Source organism: Sebastes fasciatus, chromosome 10 (assembly GCF_043250625.1).
Source record: "Sebastes fasciatus isolate fSebFas1 chromosome 10, fSebFas1.pri, whole genome shotgun sequence".
NCBI lineage: Eukaryota > Metazoa > Chordata > Actinopteri > Perciformes > Sebastidae > Sebastes > Sebastes fasciatus.
The window spans coordinates 20,439,382-20,461,102 of NC_133804.1; the positions used below are offsets into that span (position 1 = coordinate 20,439,382).

The 21,721-nt window shown below is 40.5% G+C and overlaps 4 protein-coding genes across 15 annotated transcripts in view; all 4 read right to left on the reverse strand.

Annotated features, from left to right (window-relative positions):
• The window catches only part of LOC141775468 (protocadherin gamma-C5-like), a 227,851-nt gene that overhangs the window by 170,091 nt on the left and 36,039 nt on the right, over positions 1 to 21,721 (reverse strand). The window lies entirely within an intron of this gene.
• On the reverse strand, positions 760 to 3,243 carry LOC141775477 (protocadherin gamma-A7-like). The gene is made up of 2 exons (XM_074648906.1): positions 2,868 to 3,243; positions 760 to 1,580 (listed from the first exon to the last, which is right to left on the reverse strand). The coding sequence occupies exons 1-2, from the start codon at positions 3,241 to 3,243 to the stop codon at positions 796 to 798; spliced, it is 1,161 nt and encodes a 386-aa protein (XP_074505007.1). The 3' UTR covers positions 760 to 795.
• LOC141775475 (protocadherin gamma-A7-like) lies at positions 4,246 to 7,020 on the reverse strand. The gene is made up of 2 exons (XM_074648904.1): positions 6,320 to 7,020; positions 4,246 to 5,026 (listed from the first exon to the last, which is right to left on the reverse strand). Exons 1-2 carry the CDS (start codon positions 6,708 to 6,710, stop codon positions 4,251 to 4,253), a joined length of 1,167 nt encoding a protein of 388 aa, XP_074505005.1. The 5' UTR covers positions 6,711 to 7,020; the 3' UTR covers positions 4,246 to 4,250.
• Positions 7,349 to 20,029, reverse strand: LOC141775862 (uncharacterized). Its single transcript, XM_074649606.1, has 2 exons — positions 16,931 to 20,029; positions 7,349 to 10,182 (listed from the first exon to the last, which is right to left on the reverse strand). Exons 1-2 carry the CDS (start codon positions 19,367 to 19,369, stop codon positions 7,684 to 7,686), a joined length of 4,938 nt encoding a protein of 1,645 aa, XP_074505707.1. The 5' UTR covers positions 19,370 to 20,029; the 3' UTR covers positions 7,349 to 7,683.

Genomic DNA, 21,721 nt, shown 5'->3' on the forward strand with positions numbered 1-21,721 from the left:
TAAGGGAGGGGACTGTGTGGTAATGTTTAAGAGATAATGTTGGATTGACCTACAGCGTCCCTTAGAGTCCAAAATCAGTAACAACATGCAACATATAATTATTCCTGGAAATATTTAGTGGTTGAATAAATATGATTGCTGCAATATCAAAACAATCTGAATAATAATTCAACACATTATCCACAAATAAATCCCAAACTAACTGAACCAGAGTTCTAGTATAATGCTGTATTTATGAAATTTCCTCTGGAATATGCAAATATGAAAAAAGAAACAACATTGCCGTACACGTCACACAAACTAACAAAAAAAACATATCACTACAAATATATCATAATATCTCTTGGAAGTACTGGGGAAGAAACCGCAATGAGTTTGGTAATGCTAGTTGATGTTAAATAAGAGCAGTGAAGGAAAACATTTTGTTTGTCTGTAAAATAATTAAAGTCACAAGTTAACCAATTTTCTAACAATCACTTCACAGACGAAAGCCTATAAAGAGACTCTGGATATCACCCAAACTGTACAAGCACATTCAGAAGCTAGCAAGCCGTGTAACAAAAAATATAACCAAGCCAAAATAATGTGTGTGTGAAACAATAAAATAGCACATCACTAACTGAGAGTAAAGGGTAATATACTTTGAATAAGAATACAGCTGTATTCCTATCAAGTGCTGCAAAGTGAGGTGCTGTCCATGGTGCTGAACAGGAGAGTATAGCGTGCAGCACTTCACTATCAATTTAACTAAACACAGAAGGACAAAATAACGGCAGAGACACAAAGCTACATTATTTAACTGACCTCTAGAGGAGAGTCAGGTTCATCCAGGATGCTCTTCTCACTCTGTATCCGCTGCATCGTCCCTGTAGAACTGGGGTCCATTATCAGCACGTTCTGACTACCGGCTCCTCCGAACTTACAGTCACTCTTTCTGGAGTCAGTCGTCCTGCACACCTCGTAGTTGTACACGTGTTGGAGAGTCCCTGTCCCCAAAGTGTCTGAGTAACGTGGTGGATAATATGGAATCACAGGGAGACTGGAGTGATACAGGACGCGAGACTGTCTCCACCTGTAGATCTTCACTGATATAATAACCACTAAACACGTGATGAAGAGGAAGGAGACTACAGCCAGAGCCAACACTAAGTAAAAAGTCAGGTTGTCATTGTACTCCTTGTCGTGTGTAAAGTCAGTGAACTCAGACAGCACTTCAGGGAAGCTGTCCGCCACCGCCACGTTAACAATGACTGTAGCTGAACGAGAGGGCTGCCCGTTGTCCTCCACTATAACAGTCAGTCTTTGTTTCACAGCATCTTTATCAGTGACTTGGCGGATAGTTCTTATTTCTCCATTCTGTAAGCCCACTTCAAACAGCGCCCTGTCTGTGGCTTTCTGCAGTTTATAGGAGAGCCAGGCATTCTGTCCAGAGTCCACATCAACAGCCACCACTTTAGTGACCAGATAGCCCACATCTGCTGAACGAGGAACCATTTCAGCCACCAAAGAGCCACCAGTCTGGACTGGGTACAGAACCTGAGGGGGGTTGTCGTTCTGGTCCTGGATCATTAATTTCACAGTCACGTTGCTACTGAGTGGAGGGGAGCCTCCATCCTGCGCTTTCACCACGAAAACCAGCTGTTTGATTTGCTCATAATCAAATGTGCGCACTGCATGTATCACTCCGCTTTCTGCATTTATAGAAACATATCCTGAAACTGGAGATCCACCGATATTAATATCTTCCAGAATATACGCTATACGGGCGTTTTGGTTTTCATCAGGATCTTTAGCCCTAAGCGTGAGAACAGAAACACCTGGAGAGTTATTCTCTGCAATAAACGCGTTGTAAACACTTTGTGAAAACACTGGAGCATTATCGTTCACATCAGAGACCTTTAAATGAAAGGTTCTTTTTGTCGAGAGAGGAGGCATTCCTGCATCTGTCGCAACAACAGTGATGTTATACTCTGAAACACTTTCACGGTCTAATACAGTATCTGTTACCAAAGTATAATAATTTCTTAAATTAGATTTGATCTTGAACGGTGCATTTTGTTCTATTCTACAGTTTACCTGTCCGTTATCACCTGAATCGGTGTCTTTTACATTTATAATGCCAATAGTTGTAGCAGGAGGAGAGTCTTCTGATACAGGACTAGTGAATGACATGACGCTGATGATAGGGGCGTTGTCATTTACATCAGTTACTTCAATTGTCACTTTACTTGAATCTGTCAAACCTCCCTGATCTTTTGCCTCGATTCTTAGTTCGTACTTTTTGTCTTTTTCATAATCAATTAAACCTCTGATTAAAATGATACCACTGTTTTCATCAACTGTAAATAAATCACTGAGACCACTGCTGAGATCTGAAAAATAATATGTTATAATACTATTTGAGCCGGAATCTGCATCACTCGCATTAACAGTGGTAACGTAAGTATCTCTGGGAGAATTCTCCATTACTGTAGCTTTGTACACAGACTGATTGAATACAGGCGCATTATCATTAACATCAAGAACAGTTATATCTATATTTACTGTACCAGATCTCTGCGGAGTTCCACCGTCTACAGCTATTAGCTTTAGAGACAGATTAGGGTTGGTCTCTCTGTCTAATGGCTTCTGAAGCACCATCTCTGCATATTTCTTTCCATCTGCATTAGAGTTTTGCTTCAGAACAAAATTCTCATTCTCGCTTAGAAAATATTCTCTGAGTCCATTGATGCCCACATCTGGGTCTTCTGCACTCGACAATGTAAACCGAGCGCCAGCATTTGCTGATTCGCTGATTTCGAAATTGATGCTATTTCTTTTGAACACGGGCGAATGATCATTTATGTCTGTTATTTCAACTGTAATTTGATGCAACTCCATCGGGTTTTCTAAAATCACCTCAAAGCTGAAGCTACACGGTGTGACGTCTCCACAAAGCTGCTCTCGGTCTATTCTCTCATTCACTACCAGCGTCCCTTTGTCTGCCTTCAGCTCGGTGTACTGGATGTTTTCTCCGGTCACGATACGGGCCCGACCAGAACGGAGCCTCTTCAGATCCAAACCGAGGTCCTGTGCTACATTACCAATCAGAGAGCCCCTCTTCATCTCCTCCGGGATTGAATACCGGATATGTCCGCTGACCATATGGTTGAGATAAAAAAGGAACAACAGAAGCTTCCAATCCTGTCCGCAGCCAAAACGCCATTTTACGCACCGGGAGTAGGGTGGTAGTCCACACGCCATAGCCGAAGAAAAACACGATAATATGCTCCAAAGATCCAATCACCATACGTATTCTGACTAATAGAAATGCACTGAATGTACCTCTAAAGAAAAAAATGCTGCTTTTTCAATTTACTGTATATATCTGACAGGAGATATCAATTAATGCGACTGTGTTTTCCTCGAACGTCAGCCCACATACTGAACACTACCTCCTTTCTCTCTCATACGCCACGGTGCTAAGGGAGGGGACTGTGTGGTAATGTTTAAGATATAATGTTGGATTGACCTACAGCGTCCCTTAGAGTACAAATTCAGTAACAACATGCAACATATAATTATTCCTGGAAATATTTAGTGGTTGAATAAATATGATTGCTGCAATATCAAAACAATCTGAATAATAATTAAACACACTATCCACAAATAAATACACAATTAACGGAACCTGAGTTCTAGTATAATGCTGTATTTATGAAATTTCCTCTGGAATATGCAAATATGTAAAAATAAAAAACATTGCAGTACACGTCACACAAACTAACAAAAACAACATATCACTACAAATATATCATAATAACTCATGAAAGTACTGGGGAAGAAACTGCAACGAGTTTGGTAAAGTTAGTTGATGTTAAATAAGAGCAGTGAAAGGAAAATTTTCATTGCCAGCTAAATAATTAAAGTCACAAGCAAACAATTTTTTCAACAATCACTGGTGAAAGCCTGTAAAGAGACTCTGGATATCACCCACATTGTACAAGCACATTTAGAAACTAGCAAGCTGTGTAACACAAAATATAACTAAGCCAACGCAATGTGTTTATGAAACAATAAAACAGCATATCACTAACTGAGAGTAAAGCGTGATATAATTTGAATAAGACTACAGCAGTATTCCTATCAAGTGCTGCAAAGCCAGGTGCTGTCCATGGTGCTGAACAGGACGGTTCAGCGTGCAGCACTTCACTATAGATGTAACTAAACACAGAAGAAGAAATAACGGCACAGAGGTAAAGCTACATTATTTAACTGACCTCTAGAGGAGAGTCTGGTTCATCCAGGATGCTCTTCTCACTCTGTATCCGCTGCATCGTCCCTGTAGAACTGGGGTCCATTATCAGCACGTTCTGACTACCGGCTCCTCCGAACTTACAGTCACTCTTTCTGGAGTCAGTCGTCCTGCACACCTCGTAGTTGTACACGTGTTGGAGAGTCCCTGTCCCCAAAGTGTCTGAGTAACGTGGTGGATAATATGGAATCACAGGGAGACTGGAGTGATACAGGACGCGAGACTGTCTCCACCTGTAGATCTTCACTGAGATAATAACCACTAAACACGTGATGAAGAGGAAGGAGACTACAGCCAGAGCCAACACTAAGTAAAAAGTCAGGTTGTCATTGTACTCCTTGTCGTGTGTAAAGTCAGTGAACTCAGACAGCACTTCAGGGAAGCTGTCTGCCACCGCCACGTTAACAACGACTGTAGCTGAACGAGAGGGCTGCCCGTTGTCCTCCACTATAACAGTCAGTCTTTGTTTCACAGCATCTTTATCAGTGACTTGGCGGATAGTTCTTATTTCTCCATTCTGTAAGCCCACTTCAAACAGCGCCCTGTCTGTGGCTTTCTGCAGTTTATAGGAGAGCCAGGCATTCTGTCCAGAGTCCACATCAACAGCCACCACTTTAGTGACCAGATAGCCCACATCTGCTGAACGAGGCACCATTTCAGCCACCAGAGAGCCACCAGTCTGGACTGGGTACAGGACCTGAGGAGGGTTGTCGTTCTGGTCCTGGATCATTAATTTCACAGTCACGTTGCTACTGAGTGGAGGGGAACCTCCATCCTGCGCTTTGACTACTAGCTGAAGCTGTTTAATTTGCTCATAATCAAAAGAACGAACCGCGCTGAGGACTCCCGTTTCAGAGTTTAAAGACACATAAGTAGAAACTGGACTACCACTGACTTGTGTTTCCTCTAAAAGATACGCGATTCTTGCGTTCTGATTCCAATCAGAGTCTCGCGCGCTGACAGCAAATATGGAAATTCCAGGGGAATTATTCTCTGTGACGTAAGCAGAATAACTGTTTTTATTAAATAAAGGTGCATTGTCGTTGACGTCAGAGATTTTAAGATTTAACTTTGTTGAGCTAGAAAGTGGGGGAGAACCAAAATCAGTGGCTGTTATTGTTATATTATAATCTGAGACTGATTCTCTGTCAAAATATTGATCTGTGATCAAATTGTAATAGTTTGTTAGAGATGATTCGATCTTAAAGGGAAGTTTACCATCTATTGAACATTTTATTTGCCCATTACTCTCAGAATCTGTATCTTTTATGTTCAAAATAGCAACGCTTGTACCGGGAGGTGCATCCTCGGATACAGGGCTAGAAAATGACATAATATTTATAACTGGGGCATTATCGTTGACATCAACAACATCTATTATAATTTTACTTGTCCCGGTTAGGCCACCCTGATCCTTTGCCTCTACTCTCACCTCGTATTTTCTGTCTTTTTCATAATCAATCTGACCAGACACAGAAACTCTGCCAGTGTTTTCATCAATACTGAATATATTCGCTGCACTTCCTTTCATTTTAGACAAACTGTAAGTAATGAGTGCATATGAACCACTGTCAGCATCTGTGGCATTTACTGTAATAATACTAGTGCCTTTCGCTGTGTTTTCCATCACAGATGCTTTATACACTGACTGGTTAAAAACGGGAACATTGTCATTGGCATCTAAAACTGTGACATCTATATTTACGGTACCAGATCTCTGTGGTGTTCCTCCGTCAACTGCGATTAGTTTTAAAGACAGATGTGGATGTCGCTCTCTGTCTAAAGCCTTCTGGAGCACCATTTCAACATATTTACCTCCGTCTGGATTTGCATGTTGTTTCAAAATAAAATTGTCGTTTGGTGATAAAACATAATCCTGCAACGTGTTTTGCCCCACATCTAGATCCTCTGCACTCTGCAGTGGAAACTGCACTCCGACTGCAGTTGATTCGGTGATTTCGAGGCTGATAGGTTTATCTTTATTTGGGAAAACGGGCGCATGATCATTAATGTCTAAAACCTCAACAGTTATTCTGTGCAGTTCCATAGGGTTTTCTAAAATCACCTCAAAGCTGAAGCTACACGGCGTCACGTCTCCACAAAGCTCCTCACGGTCTATTCTCTCATTCACTACCAGCGTCCCTTTGTCTGTCTTCAGCTCGGTGTACTGGATGTTTTCTCCGGTCACGATACGGGCCCGCCCAGAACGGAGCCTCTTCAGATCTAAACCGAGATCTTGCGCTACGTTACCGATAACAGAGCCTTTCTTCATTTCCTCTGGTATGGAATAACGAATCTGTCCACCTACCATGTTAAGCGCCTGAAGCAGTAACAAAATCAGTCCTATTTGCCGTCGCAATCCATCAAACAATCTCCATCTTGCGCATATGAAGGTGAAAGATCCCCGAGTCGCCATCGTGGCAACAAAGAATGAAAAAAAGATGATCTGTATCCAGTTGATGTGACGGTAAAGCTGTTCCCGATATATCCGTTACATCTAAACACGTCTTCAATCTTTACATGCAAGTCTGTGAGACCATGTTCTCTCCTACGTGTCTTAAACCTCGACTAAACACAGAGAGCCTTCTTCACTGTACAGTCAGTCGGAGGATGGACTGAATGACGACATAACACTGAAAATATTTACTGACCAACAGCGTCCCTTAGAGTCCAAAAGCTGAACATCAAATAAGGCTCCTACCACACTAAAGCTCTGAAGCAGACAGACTGAACACTTCTCTACCTTGTGTGGAAATCCCACTGGAATGCCTTTAATAAAAATATTTAAATAAATATTTGTAAATTAAAATATATTTCAACTCAACATATTGTATTATGCCAGATTATGATTAAAAATAAAAAACAAAAGGAACTGACAGAAATGTCAGAAAATCAAATCTCACTCTCAAACAATTTGCCTTCCTACAGACAAAAAACAAACAATTGATTTAAAATAAAATATGTAAAACTGTTGCTTTTATCGAAAATAGGCAAATTTACACTCTAAAATCACAGTAATGACTCAATACAATGATTGAATGGTTTGCAAGGTCTTATAAAGACTGAAATGAAAGTTAAGCACTCGCCTCTAAAATGCACACAGACACCTGCAGTTTGAAAATGATCAATGCAGCACTATTTTCCCTAAAACGCATCAAGGTAATATAACTATATTACATAACAAAGTTCGTATGGTATTAGTTCAGGAGCCAATGATGACCAAAGCTGTATCTATGAAGACTTAAACAGAAAGCAGCATTTCTATCAGGCGATGCCAACTGAGATGCTGTCCATGGTGCTGAAATGACTGCATGAAGTGCAACGGTTGTATCAATGCAACTAAAAAAAGAAAGAAAACAAAAGGGGGCACACAGAAGAAGCTAAAATATTTAACTGACCTCTAGAGGAGAGTCTGGTTCATCCAGGATGCTCTTCTCACTCTGTATCCGCTGCATCGTCCCTGTAGAACTGGGGTCCATTATCAGCACGTTCTGACTACCGGCTCCTCCGAACTTACAGTCACTCTTTCTGGAGTCAGTCGTCCTGCACACCTCGTAGTTGTACACGTGTTGGAGAGTCCCTGTCCCCAAAGTGTCTGAGTAACGTGGTGGATAATAGGGAATCACGGGGAGACTGGAGTGATACAGGACGCGAGACTGTCTCCACCTGTAGATCTTCACTGATATAATAACCACTAAACACGTGATGAAGAGGAAGGAGACTACAGCCAGAGCCAGCACTAAGTAAAAAGTCAGATTGTCATTGTACTCCTTGTCGTGTGTAAAGTCAGTGAACTCAGACAGCACTTCAGGGAAGCTGTCCGCCACCGCCACGTTAACAATGACTGTAGCTGAACGAGAGGGCTGCCCGTTGTCCTCCACTATAACAGTCAGTCTTTGTTTCACAGCATCTTTATCAGTGACTTGGCGGATAGTTCTTATTTCTCCATTCTGTAAGCCCACTTCAAACAGCGCCCTGTCTGTGGCTTTCTGCAGTTTATAGGAGAGCCAGGCATTCTGTCCAGAGTCCCCATCAACAGCCACCACTTTAGTGACCAGATAGCCCACATCTGCTGAACGAGGCACCATTTCAGCCACCAGAGAGCCTCCAGTCTGGACTGGGTACAGAACCTGAGGAGGGTTGTCATTCTGGTCCTGGATCATTAATTTCACAGTCACGTTACTACTGAGTGGAGGGGAACCTCCATCCTGCGCTTTGACAGTGAATAAAAGCTGTTTAATCTGCTCATAATCAAATGAGCGCACTGCATGTATCACTCCGCTTTCTGCATTTACAGAAACATATCCAGAAACTGGAGATCCGCCTATCTCAGATTCTTCCAAAATATAGGAAACACGGGCGTTCTGGTTTTCATCCGGGTCTTTAGCATTAACACTTAGTACAGATACACCCGGAGAGTTATTCTCTGTGATGAATGCACTATAAGAGCCTCGTGGAAATACAGGAGCATTATCGTTCACATCCGAGACCTTAAGATAAAAGGTTCGTTTAGTTGAGAGTGGGGGTGACCCTGCGTCTGAGGCAATGACAGTAATGTTACATTCTGACAGATTTTCACGATCTAATGCAGCATCAGTCATCAATGCATAATAATTCCTCACATTGGATTTAATTTTGAAAGGAACATTTCCTTCGATCGTGCATCTAACTTGTCCGTTTTCACCCGAATCGAGATCTTTAACATTAATTATGCCAATAGTGGTACCAGCAGGGGAGTCTTCTGACACAGGACTAGTGAATGACATAACGTTAATGACCGGAGCGTTATCATTTACATCGATTACCTCAATTTCAACTTTGCTAGAATCTGTCAGGCTGCCTTGATCTTTAGCTTCAACTCGGAATTCAATTTTTTTGTCTTTTTCAAAATCGATTACCTTTGCCACATATATTCTCCCAGTAGCTTCGTCTATGTTGAACAAGTCAGCTATACCTGCTTTTGATTTAGAAAATGAATACGTTACTACTCCGTTTGAACCGCTATCTATGTCGCTTGCATTCACAGTAACAATATGTGTGCCTTTTGGTGCATTTTCAACCACCGTGGCCTTATACACAGACTGGTTAAACACAGGAGCATTATCATTGGCATCTAGGATATTGACATCTATATTTACTGTACCCGATCTCTGTGGATTTCCGCCGTCCACAGCCAACAGCTTCAGAGACAGGCGTGGCTGTTCTTCTCTGTCTAAGGCTTTCTGAAGCACCATTTCAGCATATTTACTGCCGTCCGGATTAACGTGTTGTTTCAAAACAAAATTGTCGTTCGGAGTTAAAATATAATTCTGTAGACCGTTTTCTCCAACATCAGCGTCATCCGCACTCTCTAAATCAAAACGGGAACCAAGCACAGCCGATTCGCTTATCTCAAATTCCAAGTGACTGTTTTGGAAAGTGGGAGCGTTGTCGTTTACGTCCAGTACTTCTATGGTCACAGGGTGCAACTCCATTGGTTTTTCCAATAAGATCTCAAAGGTGAAGCTGCACGGCGTCACGTCTCCACAAAGCTGCTCTCGGTCTATTCTCTCATTCACGACCAGCGTCCCTTTGTCTGTCTTCAGCTCGGTGTACTGGATGTTTTCTCCAGTCACGATACGGGCCCGCCCAGAACGGAGCCTCCTCAAATCCAAACCGAGGTCCTGTGCGACATTACCAACAAGGGACCCTTTCTTCATCTCCTCTGGAATTGAATATCGGATCTGTGCCTTCGCTTGATGGAGAAAAATAAACTGAAAAATAAACAGATACACTGCCCCTCGCGATGGTCCAAACAATCGCCATCTTTCTCCTCCGTCTCGAGGGTTTTCTTTAGATGCCATGTGAAAACAGGGTCTTACAGCAAACCGAACAACGGAATGACGATTTCAACTCACTGAGGAAAACGCGTACATCCCAGGTTCATTTAAACTAGCGTTAGAAATGTAAATCAACTGTTTCTCCGATGAGCCCCAGCTCGTATGAAACACAGATCATCTCCTCTTGTATAACGCAGTGACAGGGGAGGGGAAAGCCCTGCCTCACACTGCCTCACACTGCCTCACCCTGCACGGTAGACTTGATCTACCAGACAACAGCGTCACTTAGAGGCTAAAATATGAAACTCGTATGACCAGACATTTCGGATGATATTCACCATATAGTAATGGTATAGTTGGCAATAAAAAACACGTTAATGATTACTCAATTTAATGCCAGGTATGTCATTTGTCTTCATGAAATGAGGAAAAAAATGGAATCAATATAGAGAAAAGGCTCTCTTGCCAGGAAACATCTACATAACAAATGAAAGCTCGTTTTTTTTGTGGGCAAAATGATAAATATGTAAGACAACCCCTCAACGGTGCAGTTGTCTCTATAAAAGATAAACAAAACTAAATCCTTGTGTGTATATAGAGACTTGCTCAATATGAAAAGTGTCTCGAAATAACTTGTTATGATTTGACGCTATATAAAAACAAGTTGAATTCAATTCAATTGTGTACATAAAGAAATTAAATAAAAATAAAGACAGTCTTATGAACTGTGCATTTAAAATACACTAGCTAGCAAGGTAGCAGTAGTAAAAATACAGTTTACCAACCACTAACATGTACTGAAATGCTTCAGATTAACTAAATAACACTACTAGACTTATTATTATTAGAATTATTATTAATATAATTATGAATAATATTGAGATTATGGTTATTATTATCAGGCCTAGTTACTGAATTGTGGAATTAAATTCAACCAGGCTGTCTTCAAAGTCAAGTCAGTGCAACGTCCTCAAATAACAAGAGTCTGATCAGTGCAGATCAGCACTTCAGCACCTTGGACAGCGATAGAGCTGCAGAATGGACTACCCGTCAATAAATCACACCCAGCAACATGGGTTTTATATGTTCACTATTCCAGCAACAATTAGTTGTATCAGTACAAACACATGAAGTGAACCTTCTATCAACATGTCATAATGCTCACAGATGTAGGAGCTGATATGATTTGCATAAAGTCCCAAGGACCAACTTACCAGAGTAGACATGTGAGATGACTGCTCTCCGTTCTGCATTCTTTCTGTTCCAGTGTCATCCACACTAACCAAACTTTGACTCATCAGGTGCATATACTAGACGTCACTCTTTCTGGAGTCAGTCGTCCTGCACACCTTTGCGTTGTACACGTGTTGAAGAGTGCCTGTCCCCAAAGTGTCTGAGTAACGTGGTGGATAATATGGAATCACAGGGAGATTGGAGTGATACAGGATGCGAGACTCTCTCCATCTGTAGATCTTCACTGATATAATAACCACTAAACACGTGATGAAGAGGAAGGAGACTACGGCCAGAGCCAACAAGGCAGAAAAGCAAAATGGAGACTCTCCAATCCGATGAGGTGCCTTTGCTCTTCGGAATATCAGATCCAAAATGACACAGTTATCCGCATAGGGAGAGAGAAGCCTTGTATCTCGCTTACAATATGGACCGTATACCTCAGTCAAATCCACACAATGCCACCATCCACTATAGGCTTAGTGAATGAATGCACATAAACATCGCCCATTTACTTCGAGGACTGGTGATTTGTGATCTGGGTGATATGAGACAAACCAGAGTCTGCTTAGGCAACAGCACCACCAACAGTGACTCAGTAAAACAACACCATCATCAGTATGTAGGGACCAATGCACTGTATGGTCTGTATAATCTAGTGTATTCCTGCCTAACCTTTAATGTTGGTGGATGTACAACATCAAAATTAAGTGAAAACTAATATTAAAGTCTGTGTAAAATGCCAAAACATTTTTATGCTTTCTCGGTATCTGGTTATTCAGAGAACTGGCCAATATCACCATGTTTAGATACAGTATGAATTGACTAAAATACAAGTGGGTCAGCCTGGGAATAGTGTGCATCATGTTGAAAAGGGGTTCCCAGTTATCACACAACTTTCCAGCAAGTCCTTTTAAAATGCACAGCTGCAATAATCTCAAATGTAAGAGAGGAAGCTTGAAAAAAGAAAAGAAAACAATGGCAAGAACAAATTATGAACATACACAGAGTAAAAGGGTGCAAAGTTGTCTATAGATAGATAGAGAGGGATGGAGAGATAGATAGAGGGATGGATGGATAGATAGAGGGATGATAGATAGAGGGATGATAGATAGAGGGATGATAGATAGATAGATAGATAGATAGATAGATACATAGATAGATAGATAGATAGATAGATAGATAGATAGATAGATAGATAGATAGATATATAGATAGATAGATAGATAGATAATCTTTTCACTCCTGATCCACTCTGACTGATAAATCCAGTGACCTACATTTGAGCAGTGGCTTTCTCATCTAGTATGCAACCACTGCAACACTGATCCACAAGCATGAACGCATACTGACAAATTCCACAGCAGTGTATGGCTTCTCTATGTAGCTACAATGATGTTTTCACATAGGAAGGGCTAATTTTTAGTAGGTCACGATAGCGCCTGTTCACACACAATATTAGCATACACTGTGCCGCAGAGCAAAACATTCTGCACACATCGTGATTGTGCATTATTCAGGCAATGACTGCACAGCAGGATGATTAATATTCATGCAGTTTAAATCTCGGGTGGAATCACACAGCACACAAAAATAAGAGCAATGCAGCTGCCTGTGTTACAAGACTGCTGGCAAAAATGTCAGTCCTGTATGAAAATGGCTATCAAAGCAGCATTTGAAAAGATACGTGTCTAACAAACATTCATAATGTTAGTTTTTCTATGTGGTTTCAACAGAGTGTGTGTGTGTAGTGAAAATAGATACAGAGGAAGAGAGAGAGAAAAAATGACATGGGGAATGGAAACTCATTCTGGGTCAGCGATGTTTCATATTGATTGTGGGAGTGTGGTGTTGATGAGGCTGTGATACTAGCATAACTGAGATCTGTGTGAGATTTAAAGAGAAAGGAAAATGAAAATCAGCTTACCTGCTGGATTCGAAATTGATGTTTTATTCAAGGAGCACACCGAGAAAAGAAAGGAGAGAGAAAAAAAAGAAAAGTTAGTGTGAATCTGAAAAAACAAATCAGATCATTATGTCACATTATTTTACATTCATATGCATTATATACAACTCCACAGTGAAATAATGACTAATGGTTTGACCTTGAGACATATCAGACACTCTGCTGATGCTTGGGCTGCTTTAAGCAAGATACACTCAAACTATGGTGTAGATCTAACAAATGCAAACAATTTATGCCAAAACAACAAGACACAGGAACAGTTTCTTCCTTCAGGTCATCATTTCGATGAACACTTAATCAGTCATACACTGTCAGTTACCCTGTAACACCAAACATCCACTGCTGCTCTTATAGACTACAATTATTACAGTCTGTAATGCACATTTTTAGATTATAGTTTACAATCTTTAATGCACAATTTTCTGTAATATGTACATATCATCTGTCACTTTATGTACAAATTATAATATGTACATATCTGTCACTGTAAATATAAATCCTACTCAGTGTACATATACTATTTAGACATCTCCACATGTACATGCTGTACATAGTCATCTAGTCCACGTATATCAATCCAGTATTTATGTCTTTGCACTATTTGTATTGTTTACAACTCCCGAACACTTGACTTGTATGAAAACTTGACTTGTATTATAGACACTTGATTTTTATTTAATTTTTATTATTGTATTCTTTTCTCTGTTATTTATATTCTGTGTAAGTACATTGAGAGAGCTGCATAAAAAACGGAGTCAAATTCCTTGTACGTATGTACTTGGCAAAGTAAACCTGATTCTGAAATGATCTGACTCCAGATAGATGTTCATCAGTTGCATAAAATTGTCTTTTTCTTGACTCACTTACTTAACCACATTTTTGGTAAATAAAAATCAGACATTGTCAACAAAGCTTAAGCTTCAACCTGCTCAGCTCTGTTCTGCTCACTCCAGAATATTGTTAGCATACTAAAAATAGAGCCTTTTTTCCTTTTTAAATTGAGTCTTCAGAAGGTAACTTTGACTGTCATTTGGCAGCAGGTACCTTAGATGTAAATGCTTGCATGCAAAGACAGCTCTCTCCTTTAATTTAACACAGGGTTGTATATGATTTTAAATAACTTTTAAGGCTTAAAGTTAGTCTATTTCTGAACATTTAACTCACATTACACTAAGCTTCCATTATTACTTGATCAGCCTAACTTACCAGCCCTTATCCTGTGATGTTATTATATAAAACAGCGTCTTAAATTAATTATCAGCACCTGTGAAATCACATTTTATCATATTACAACTAAAGCGCAATGCAATAATCATCTACTTTGGTGACAACATCAAATTTAATAAAGTGATGAGAAAAGGATAACCTGGAGAGATATTGATTCTGTGCTATAAACAAATAAAGAAGTGCAGCTTAAAGATGTTGCTATAAAAATCCCCACTCCTAGATTTACATACAAAATGCCTCAGCAATTCTCCAACATCCCATCCTTTATTCTGTGCAGGATGTTTCTATAAAACAAAACTACTGTCAGTATTAAAAAAAAAAAGCGCTGAAAACTCTGTGATGCTTGTGTTAATTAAAATCAGCCATGCTGTTAAATCAACATCTCAATCAACACCCTCTCCTTCCACGGCTGGAATTAGGAGCACAAATGAGCCTGCAGCTGTAACACGAACAGGAACACACATGAATTATTTTGATGATAAAACCTCTGCTTCATATGACACAGTCAGTAGCAGGCAGGAACACAAACACACACACACACAGACACACAGACACTATGTGGCACAGAAACACACTTCACTATTAAACCGTTGTATAAGAGTCTAACTACTGATCTGAGTGCAGCTCCAAACTACAACATCTTTCAACTTTCATACATATAAAAACATGTTGGTTTCTACTGTTTGTGACTTTAACTGCTTTGCTTTTGTATCCCTGTTTTCTATTTAGTTTTGTACTGTTTTATGTAAAAAAAAACTTGTGTGTAACTATGTCTTGATGCTAAAGAGGCCCTAATTCAGAGTTGATCTAAAAAAAAACATATGGGAAAGAAAAAAAGAAAGAAAAAAAAGAAAGAAAGAAAGAAAGAAAAGTACCACTTTTACTACTTTCAATGTTTTATTATATTTATGTTTATTATGTATATTCGATTATGTATTATGTTTTATTATTATTAGCAGTAGTGGCAGCAATGTGTAAGTGCTCAGATTGATATTTTATGGAATAGAAAAACTTTTAAGAAGAATCATCCTTTCATTGTCATAGGTATTTCCCAGCATCAAGCACTGTTTTAATAGTGTTGGCATTGAAGCATTACACAACTTAATTACCTACTTACTTACTTAATGAGATGCATGTCTACAGATTCAAATGCAAAAAAAAAAAAAATCACATTGTACAATATAATGAATGCTTGAGAATTAAAAAATAATGGTTAGAAAAAGCAGTCTGCAATTTTCTACACATATTGTTTTGCATTAATTGTTTATGACTTCTAAGTGCACTACAACTTACATAACACTGTCCACATTTGAGGGCAATGAGGAGAAGTAAAGTAGAGATGAGGTTAATTTTAGCGTAAAATGCTTGTTGCTCAAACCTGAGAGGAGGCATGTTGTACTACAAAGACATGCATGTAATTATTTGTCAGTGTGCAAGTTTTATTTTTCTTGTTAATTACAATTGCCATGGATTTCTGTTACGATGACCATCAGTTTTGGTTTCCCATATAAATTTCCTTCATTCCTTTAAATTCTGTGCAAAAGCTCATTATTAGGCAAATGGAGAAGTAAAACACAATCTTCTCTTCAAGTTTATTTTTCATCAGTATACACTCATAGTCAGTTTACATATTGATTGTTCAATGCATGGCATAGTGCAAATATTGTATTATGTCTCTGTCACACAACAAGTCAAGTGTTATTTTGTGAAAAGATAACACGGCATTATCAAAACTTGGCTGCAGTGTATTCCAAGTCCAAAAATGGACAATAAATAAGTGTGAAGGCTATTTTACACAAATAAATGAACAGTGGCAAAGACAAATATACCACAGACAAAGCAGAAATATTAAAAGCTAGGACTACAGTTCATCAACTGTTTTGCTCTCACAAGGTCAGAAAGTACAGTGATAAATAGAGTCAAAAAGGTCTACCATGCATTTAAAAAAAGAGAGAGATAGAGAGAGAGGCTACTAAGTAGTGACAGAGTAGAATAATTAAAAGCAGGCAAACAAAACAAGTCTGACTAAAGTTACAACAAAATGCTGCAAACGTTTTCTTTGATAAAAACAATCACAAACAAAACAGATGTAAACAGAAGAATGACTGGTGATGCTACTATGATACTACTTTTCGAAAATATTCCATAAAATACACTATCTACAATTGGGTAAAGATTACCATCTATATTATTCATGGCTCATGGTCAGGTCGTAGGGGGGATGAGATTGAGGTTATAAACTCCAAAAAACATTATATTTAACAATATATTCACGCACAAATACAATTCTAACATATTTTTGCAGTCGAGGGGGTCAAAGTTGTATTCACCGCACATGGATTATTTTACAACATATTTACAATATGGTATGGCCGACTCTCATTTGATTACGTAACAAGGATGAGGTACACCTGCCCTCACCTTTAAACTAGCTCTGTCTGCACTCGTGCGCCTGAGCGTGTTTTTTTGATAGGCTGCGCTTCTTTGCTTCAGTGTGTCGGTGTCTGTGCTCGAGCCGAAACGAAAATCGCCTCTCCACGAGCCTGTGGTCAAGAAGGAGTCGTAGCGCTCATCTTTGAGCAGAGTCCCGCAGCGGCTCATATCTGTGAAACTAGGCGGGTAGTAGGTGGTGGGGAAAACGGGGAGACTAGCGGTGGTTGAACGGTAAACATAACTACGCCTGCAGAGCTTAAAATAAAACACTCCAATGATTAAAAGGATGAACAGAGAGGACACGGATATCAGGGCGATGATCAAATAGAAGGTTAAGTTATCAGTGTCCTGTGACTCATCTGTAAACTCAAAGAGCTCGTTTAAAACCGGCAGCCCGTCTCCAATCACCACGCTGACTGTAGCGGTGGCTGAGAGAGATTCAGGCCCGTTATCTGTCACTGAAACGACAACAGTTTGTTTCGGTTCATCGTCCTCCATGAATGCTCGCACTGTTCTGATTTCTCCCGTATGCAGACCGACCACGAACAGGTTAGGCTGCGTTGCTCTGATTATTCTGTAGGAGAGCCAGGCGTTGTGGCCAGAGTCGGCGTCCACAGCTACCACCTTAGTAACCAGGTAACCTCTGGGCGCTTCATATGGCACCATGTCCTCAGCAATGAACCCGGTGGTTTGGACGGGATACAGGACAATGGGTGCATTGTCATTTTGGTCCTTAATAAACGCGTTAACAGTGCAGGTGGTGGAGAGTGGAGGGTCGCCTCCATCTTGAGCTGTCACCTTAATTTGGAAGTGAACAGACTGTTCGTAGTCAAAGAGGCGAGATGTGAAGAGCTCGCCAGTGTCTGAGTTGATGGTGAGGAAGTTGGACACATCAGATATTTGGTACAGTATTTTAGCGTTAGATCCATCGTCAGTGTCCTCTGCTTTCACTTTCATCACAAACGTGCCAACGGGTTGGTTCTCCAAGATGTTGGCATTGTACTCGCTCTGCGTAAAAGTCGGAGGGTTGTCGTTTATATCCTTGACCACGATTGTTAGAACTTTTACACTGGAGAGTGAGGGGGACCCAGCATCGGTGGCAGTGACTGTGATGTTATACTCGGGTTGAAGCTCTCTATCTAGCATCCCGTCAGTCACTAACATGTAATAGTTTTTCACCTCTGATACAAACTTAAATGGAACATTGTCTGGGATTGTGCACTCGACACGCCCACTGCTTCCTGTGTCCAGGTCATAGATATTAATCAGAGCGACCATAGTTCCTGGTTTGGAGTCCTCAGCCACGTTAGCAGAGGCTGACTTTATTTCTATTATTGGTTTATTGTCATTTACGTCAGTGACGTCAATTATAAGTTTACAGTGAGACGCCTGGCCGCCCCCATCTTTAGCCTGGACATCCAGCTCGTGCGTACTGGCCTCTTCATAGTCAATGACACCTGCCAGCCGAACTTCTCCACTCTGAGGGTTGATTTCAATAACTCCACCCATCTTGTCTGACATGTAACTGAAAGAGTATGTTATCTCTCCATAAATACCCTCATCTGGGTCTGTGGCATTCAGTGTTGCTATGACAGTCCCTATGGCAGAGTTCTCTGGCACAGAGGCCTTGTAGACTCGTTGGCTAAAAACTGGGACATTGTCATTAGCGTCCAAAACACGGATATGAATAGATGCAGTTCCTGATCTGACTGGATTTCCCCCGTCGATTCCATTGATTTTCAGTACATGTTCAGCTTGTGCCTCCCGGTCCAAGGCCTTTTTAAGAACTAGTTCTGGATAGGCGTTGCCGTTTATTTGGGTACCAATTTCCAGTGCAAAATGTTCATTCGGGCTCAGTTTATATTCACGGACTGAGTTGGTGCCCAGATCGGGGTCATGCGCGCTCTCCAAGGGAAAGCGCCTGCCCAGAACTGTGGACTCGACTAAATCTAGTTGTATCTCTCCTGCAGCGAACACTGGGCTGTTGTCATTTATATCTGCAATGTCCAACACTAAGCTGTAAGCTTGAAGGGGATCTTCGAGCAAGAGCTGGTACTGTAGGATGCAGACACTGGCTTGCGCGCAGAGCTCCTCTCGGTCTATCCGCTGGCTGATCAAAAGATTGCCTGACGCAGTGTCCAGTTCACACAGCTGGCGGGTTCCTTCAGCAACAACACGGGCTCGACGAGCACCGAGCTCCGTCGCTGTCAGCCCCAGATCCCGCGCAACATTCCCGATAACCGAGCCCCGCTGCATCTCCTCTGGAAGAACGTAACGGACCTCTCCAAACGAAACGCCAAAAAGGAGGCAAAACAAGAAAAAGCGCAGCCACCATTTTAAGTTCGTTCGCTGATCCATTATCAAACATGTTTTCGGAAACAGATGTGCTGTCGACATTATGGCTAAATCCTAAACATATACATCCAAATATCGAACTGCAAATGCTGCTGTAATCCAACGGTTCCCTGCTTCTCTAGCTGAGTTAGTCATGCTCTATTAGGGAGGCTGTCTGCTTGGATTCCTCTCTCTCTGTCCCCATTTCAGCACTGCTCGCCCTCTCTCTCTCTCACACTCTCACTCCCTCTCTCTAGCTTTCACCCTCTATCTCTCTCTCTCTCCCTCTCACTCCCTCTCTCTAGCTTTCTCCCTCTCTCTCTCTCTCTCTCTCACTCTCACTCCCTCTCTCTCTCTCTGTCTCTCTCTCACACACACCCACACATACTCTAACAGCATGCATGCACAGCCCTCGGCTCTAACCCAATACTCCAGTTCCACTGACACAGATGAGGTGAGACACGCAATAGCGTCCATGAGTCAGACATTATAAAAGAGCGTCACCAAGAGACTGAGAGGTTTATTACAACAGTGGACAGTATATGCAGGCTATGAGACACAAGCATTACATTGGCTGCGATTTCTCTCATCGTTTTGCACTGTGGCCAACATAAGAGCAGGCAAAAATCAGGTTGTGGTAACTTAATATTATAAAAGCTGAAACGTTCATGTTTGAGACAACAGAGGATGGACAGGAAAAGCAAAACCTGAACAATGTAATACAACCCTGTATACTTTTGCAATGATTAGTATCTTTGCAAATGTTACAATGCTTAATTTTTGCTGATATTCTCAGAGATGTGTTGCTTAATTAATCCCTCTGACGTAATGATTTTATTCTACTGCTTAATTAATCCCTCTGACGTAATGATTTTATTCTACTGCTCCAATGCATTGCACTGCATTTAAGCTGTGTGACAACCCAAAACACACACACACACACACAGTCCCAAAGGTCATCACACTCAACAGTAATATGTTGGTCATGTAACCCTTCAAGTTTCTGGGATCTGCAATCTCCCAGGAGATGTAACACATTACAAAAATGGCCCAGCAGGAAGTTACGCTAGCAATTACTTTAGTTTGTTCTCTGCACATTAATCACAATCTGGTCATTGTCCAAACAGGATGAGAGCAAGCCCAAACATCCTGGGCATCACTTGACTCAACTTCTTCCCTCTGGTAGGTGCTAAAGAGCCCTCCACACCCAAACAACCAACACAAGAACCGCTTCTCTCCACATGCCATCACTCTCAGAGTTAAATCCGCCATGCGAGGGCTACAAACTGTGTAATAACATTGCAAAACGAAATCATCTTACTGTACTGTTTGGTGCATAGATATTGTGCAACAACATGTACATTATATCCCCTCATTATCTTACTGCATATACTCTTCAATCAATACATGCACATAAAACAAATTGAATGAAGAGTGACTCATTATTCACACAATATTCAGTGAGTACTGCTCCGCCTGTATGTATTTGACAGAGAGTCTATCATTGTAAAACTATAGATGTCTGACGAAGCTGCAGCTGAACTAAAGAGAAGTTTTTTTCTGGTTTGTGAACATGCAAGTTTGATAAATGAGAGCTTCATAATGCATCAAGGTATTCAATAGAGGATTTGGATATATGAAATATATCACAATTAAGCACACTGTCAAATAACAAAATTAAAATCAATTTTTGCCATCCTATGCGATCAAACAAACACAAAGTAAGCACCAGTGAAAGTGCAGTATTGGAGGCATTCAGCACTAAAAATTGGATTACTGCAATCAGGAAGACGTGGAGTGACTGCTGCACTGACAAACATTTGTATTTAAAGTATATTGACTACTGGTACATGGTTTTGACATTGGACATGTTCTACTGATCATGCTTGACAAAGATTTCTAAAGTTACTGAGACTAAAATAAACTTGGTTTAAAAATTGGTAAGAGTTGCCACTTAAATTACTGAAAAGAATGCATGGTTATTTGGGTCATTGTCTGATGAATGCACATTATTATTTCACTTTATTACAGATCTGGTTAGTTCAATTAATGAAAAGACATACAAAACTTAATACAGGTTTAATCTTTGTAAAGTTACACTAAAATACGAATTACAATAATTATTTTAAATTGTATGTATAAGGATATTGAGTTATCTACAGTATATAGAGGTGTGTTTAATCTCAAGCCAGCTTTTTTTGTCGGCCAGTTAAAAACTTTGTTATGTTGATAAGCAATTCATGTCCGTTAGCGATATGCATTCAGTCCTAATGATCAGTGCCAAGGTAAGAATAGATTCTCTGCATCTCCATCTGTCATTTTATAGGGCAGTGAATGTCTGCCTCCCTCTGGCTATAGACCACAGTAAAAAAACAAAAAAAGGTTTTAATGAATAATAACATGAAAGATATAAAA

What these genes read in the sequence shown, in the direction of transcription:
- LOC141775477 (XM_074648906.1), bottom strand. Translation starts at nt 3,243, where the DNA reads ATGGCGTGTGGACTACCACCCTACTCCCGGTGCGTAAAATGGCGTTTT. An exon ending in AAACCCGATGGAGTTGCATC is followed by an intron (nt 1,581 to 2,867) that starts AAATTACAGTTG and finishes GTAGCAACGTGA; the next exon opens with CTGTGAAATTAATGATCCAG.
- LOC141775475 (XM_074648904.1), bottom strand. Translation starts at nt 6,710, where the DNA reads ATGGCGACTCGGGGATCTTTCACCTTCATATGCGCAAGATGGAGATTG. An exon ending in GGAACTGCACAGAATAACTG is followed by an intron (nt 5,027 to 6,319) that starts TTGAGGTTTTAG and finishes TGACTGTGAAAT; the next exon opens with TAATGATCCAGGACCAGAAC.
- LOC141775862 (XM_074649606.1), bottom strand. Translation starts at nt 19,369, where the DNA reads ATGTCGACAGCACATCTGTTTCCGAAAACATGTTTGATAATGGATCAG. An exon ending in GTGTACCTCATCCTTGTTAC is followed by an intron (nt 10,183 to 16,930) that starts GTAATCAAATGA and finishes TCAGTGAGTTGA; the next exon opens with AATCGTCATTCCGTTGTTCG.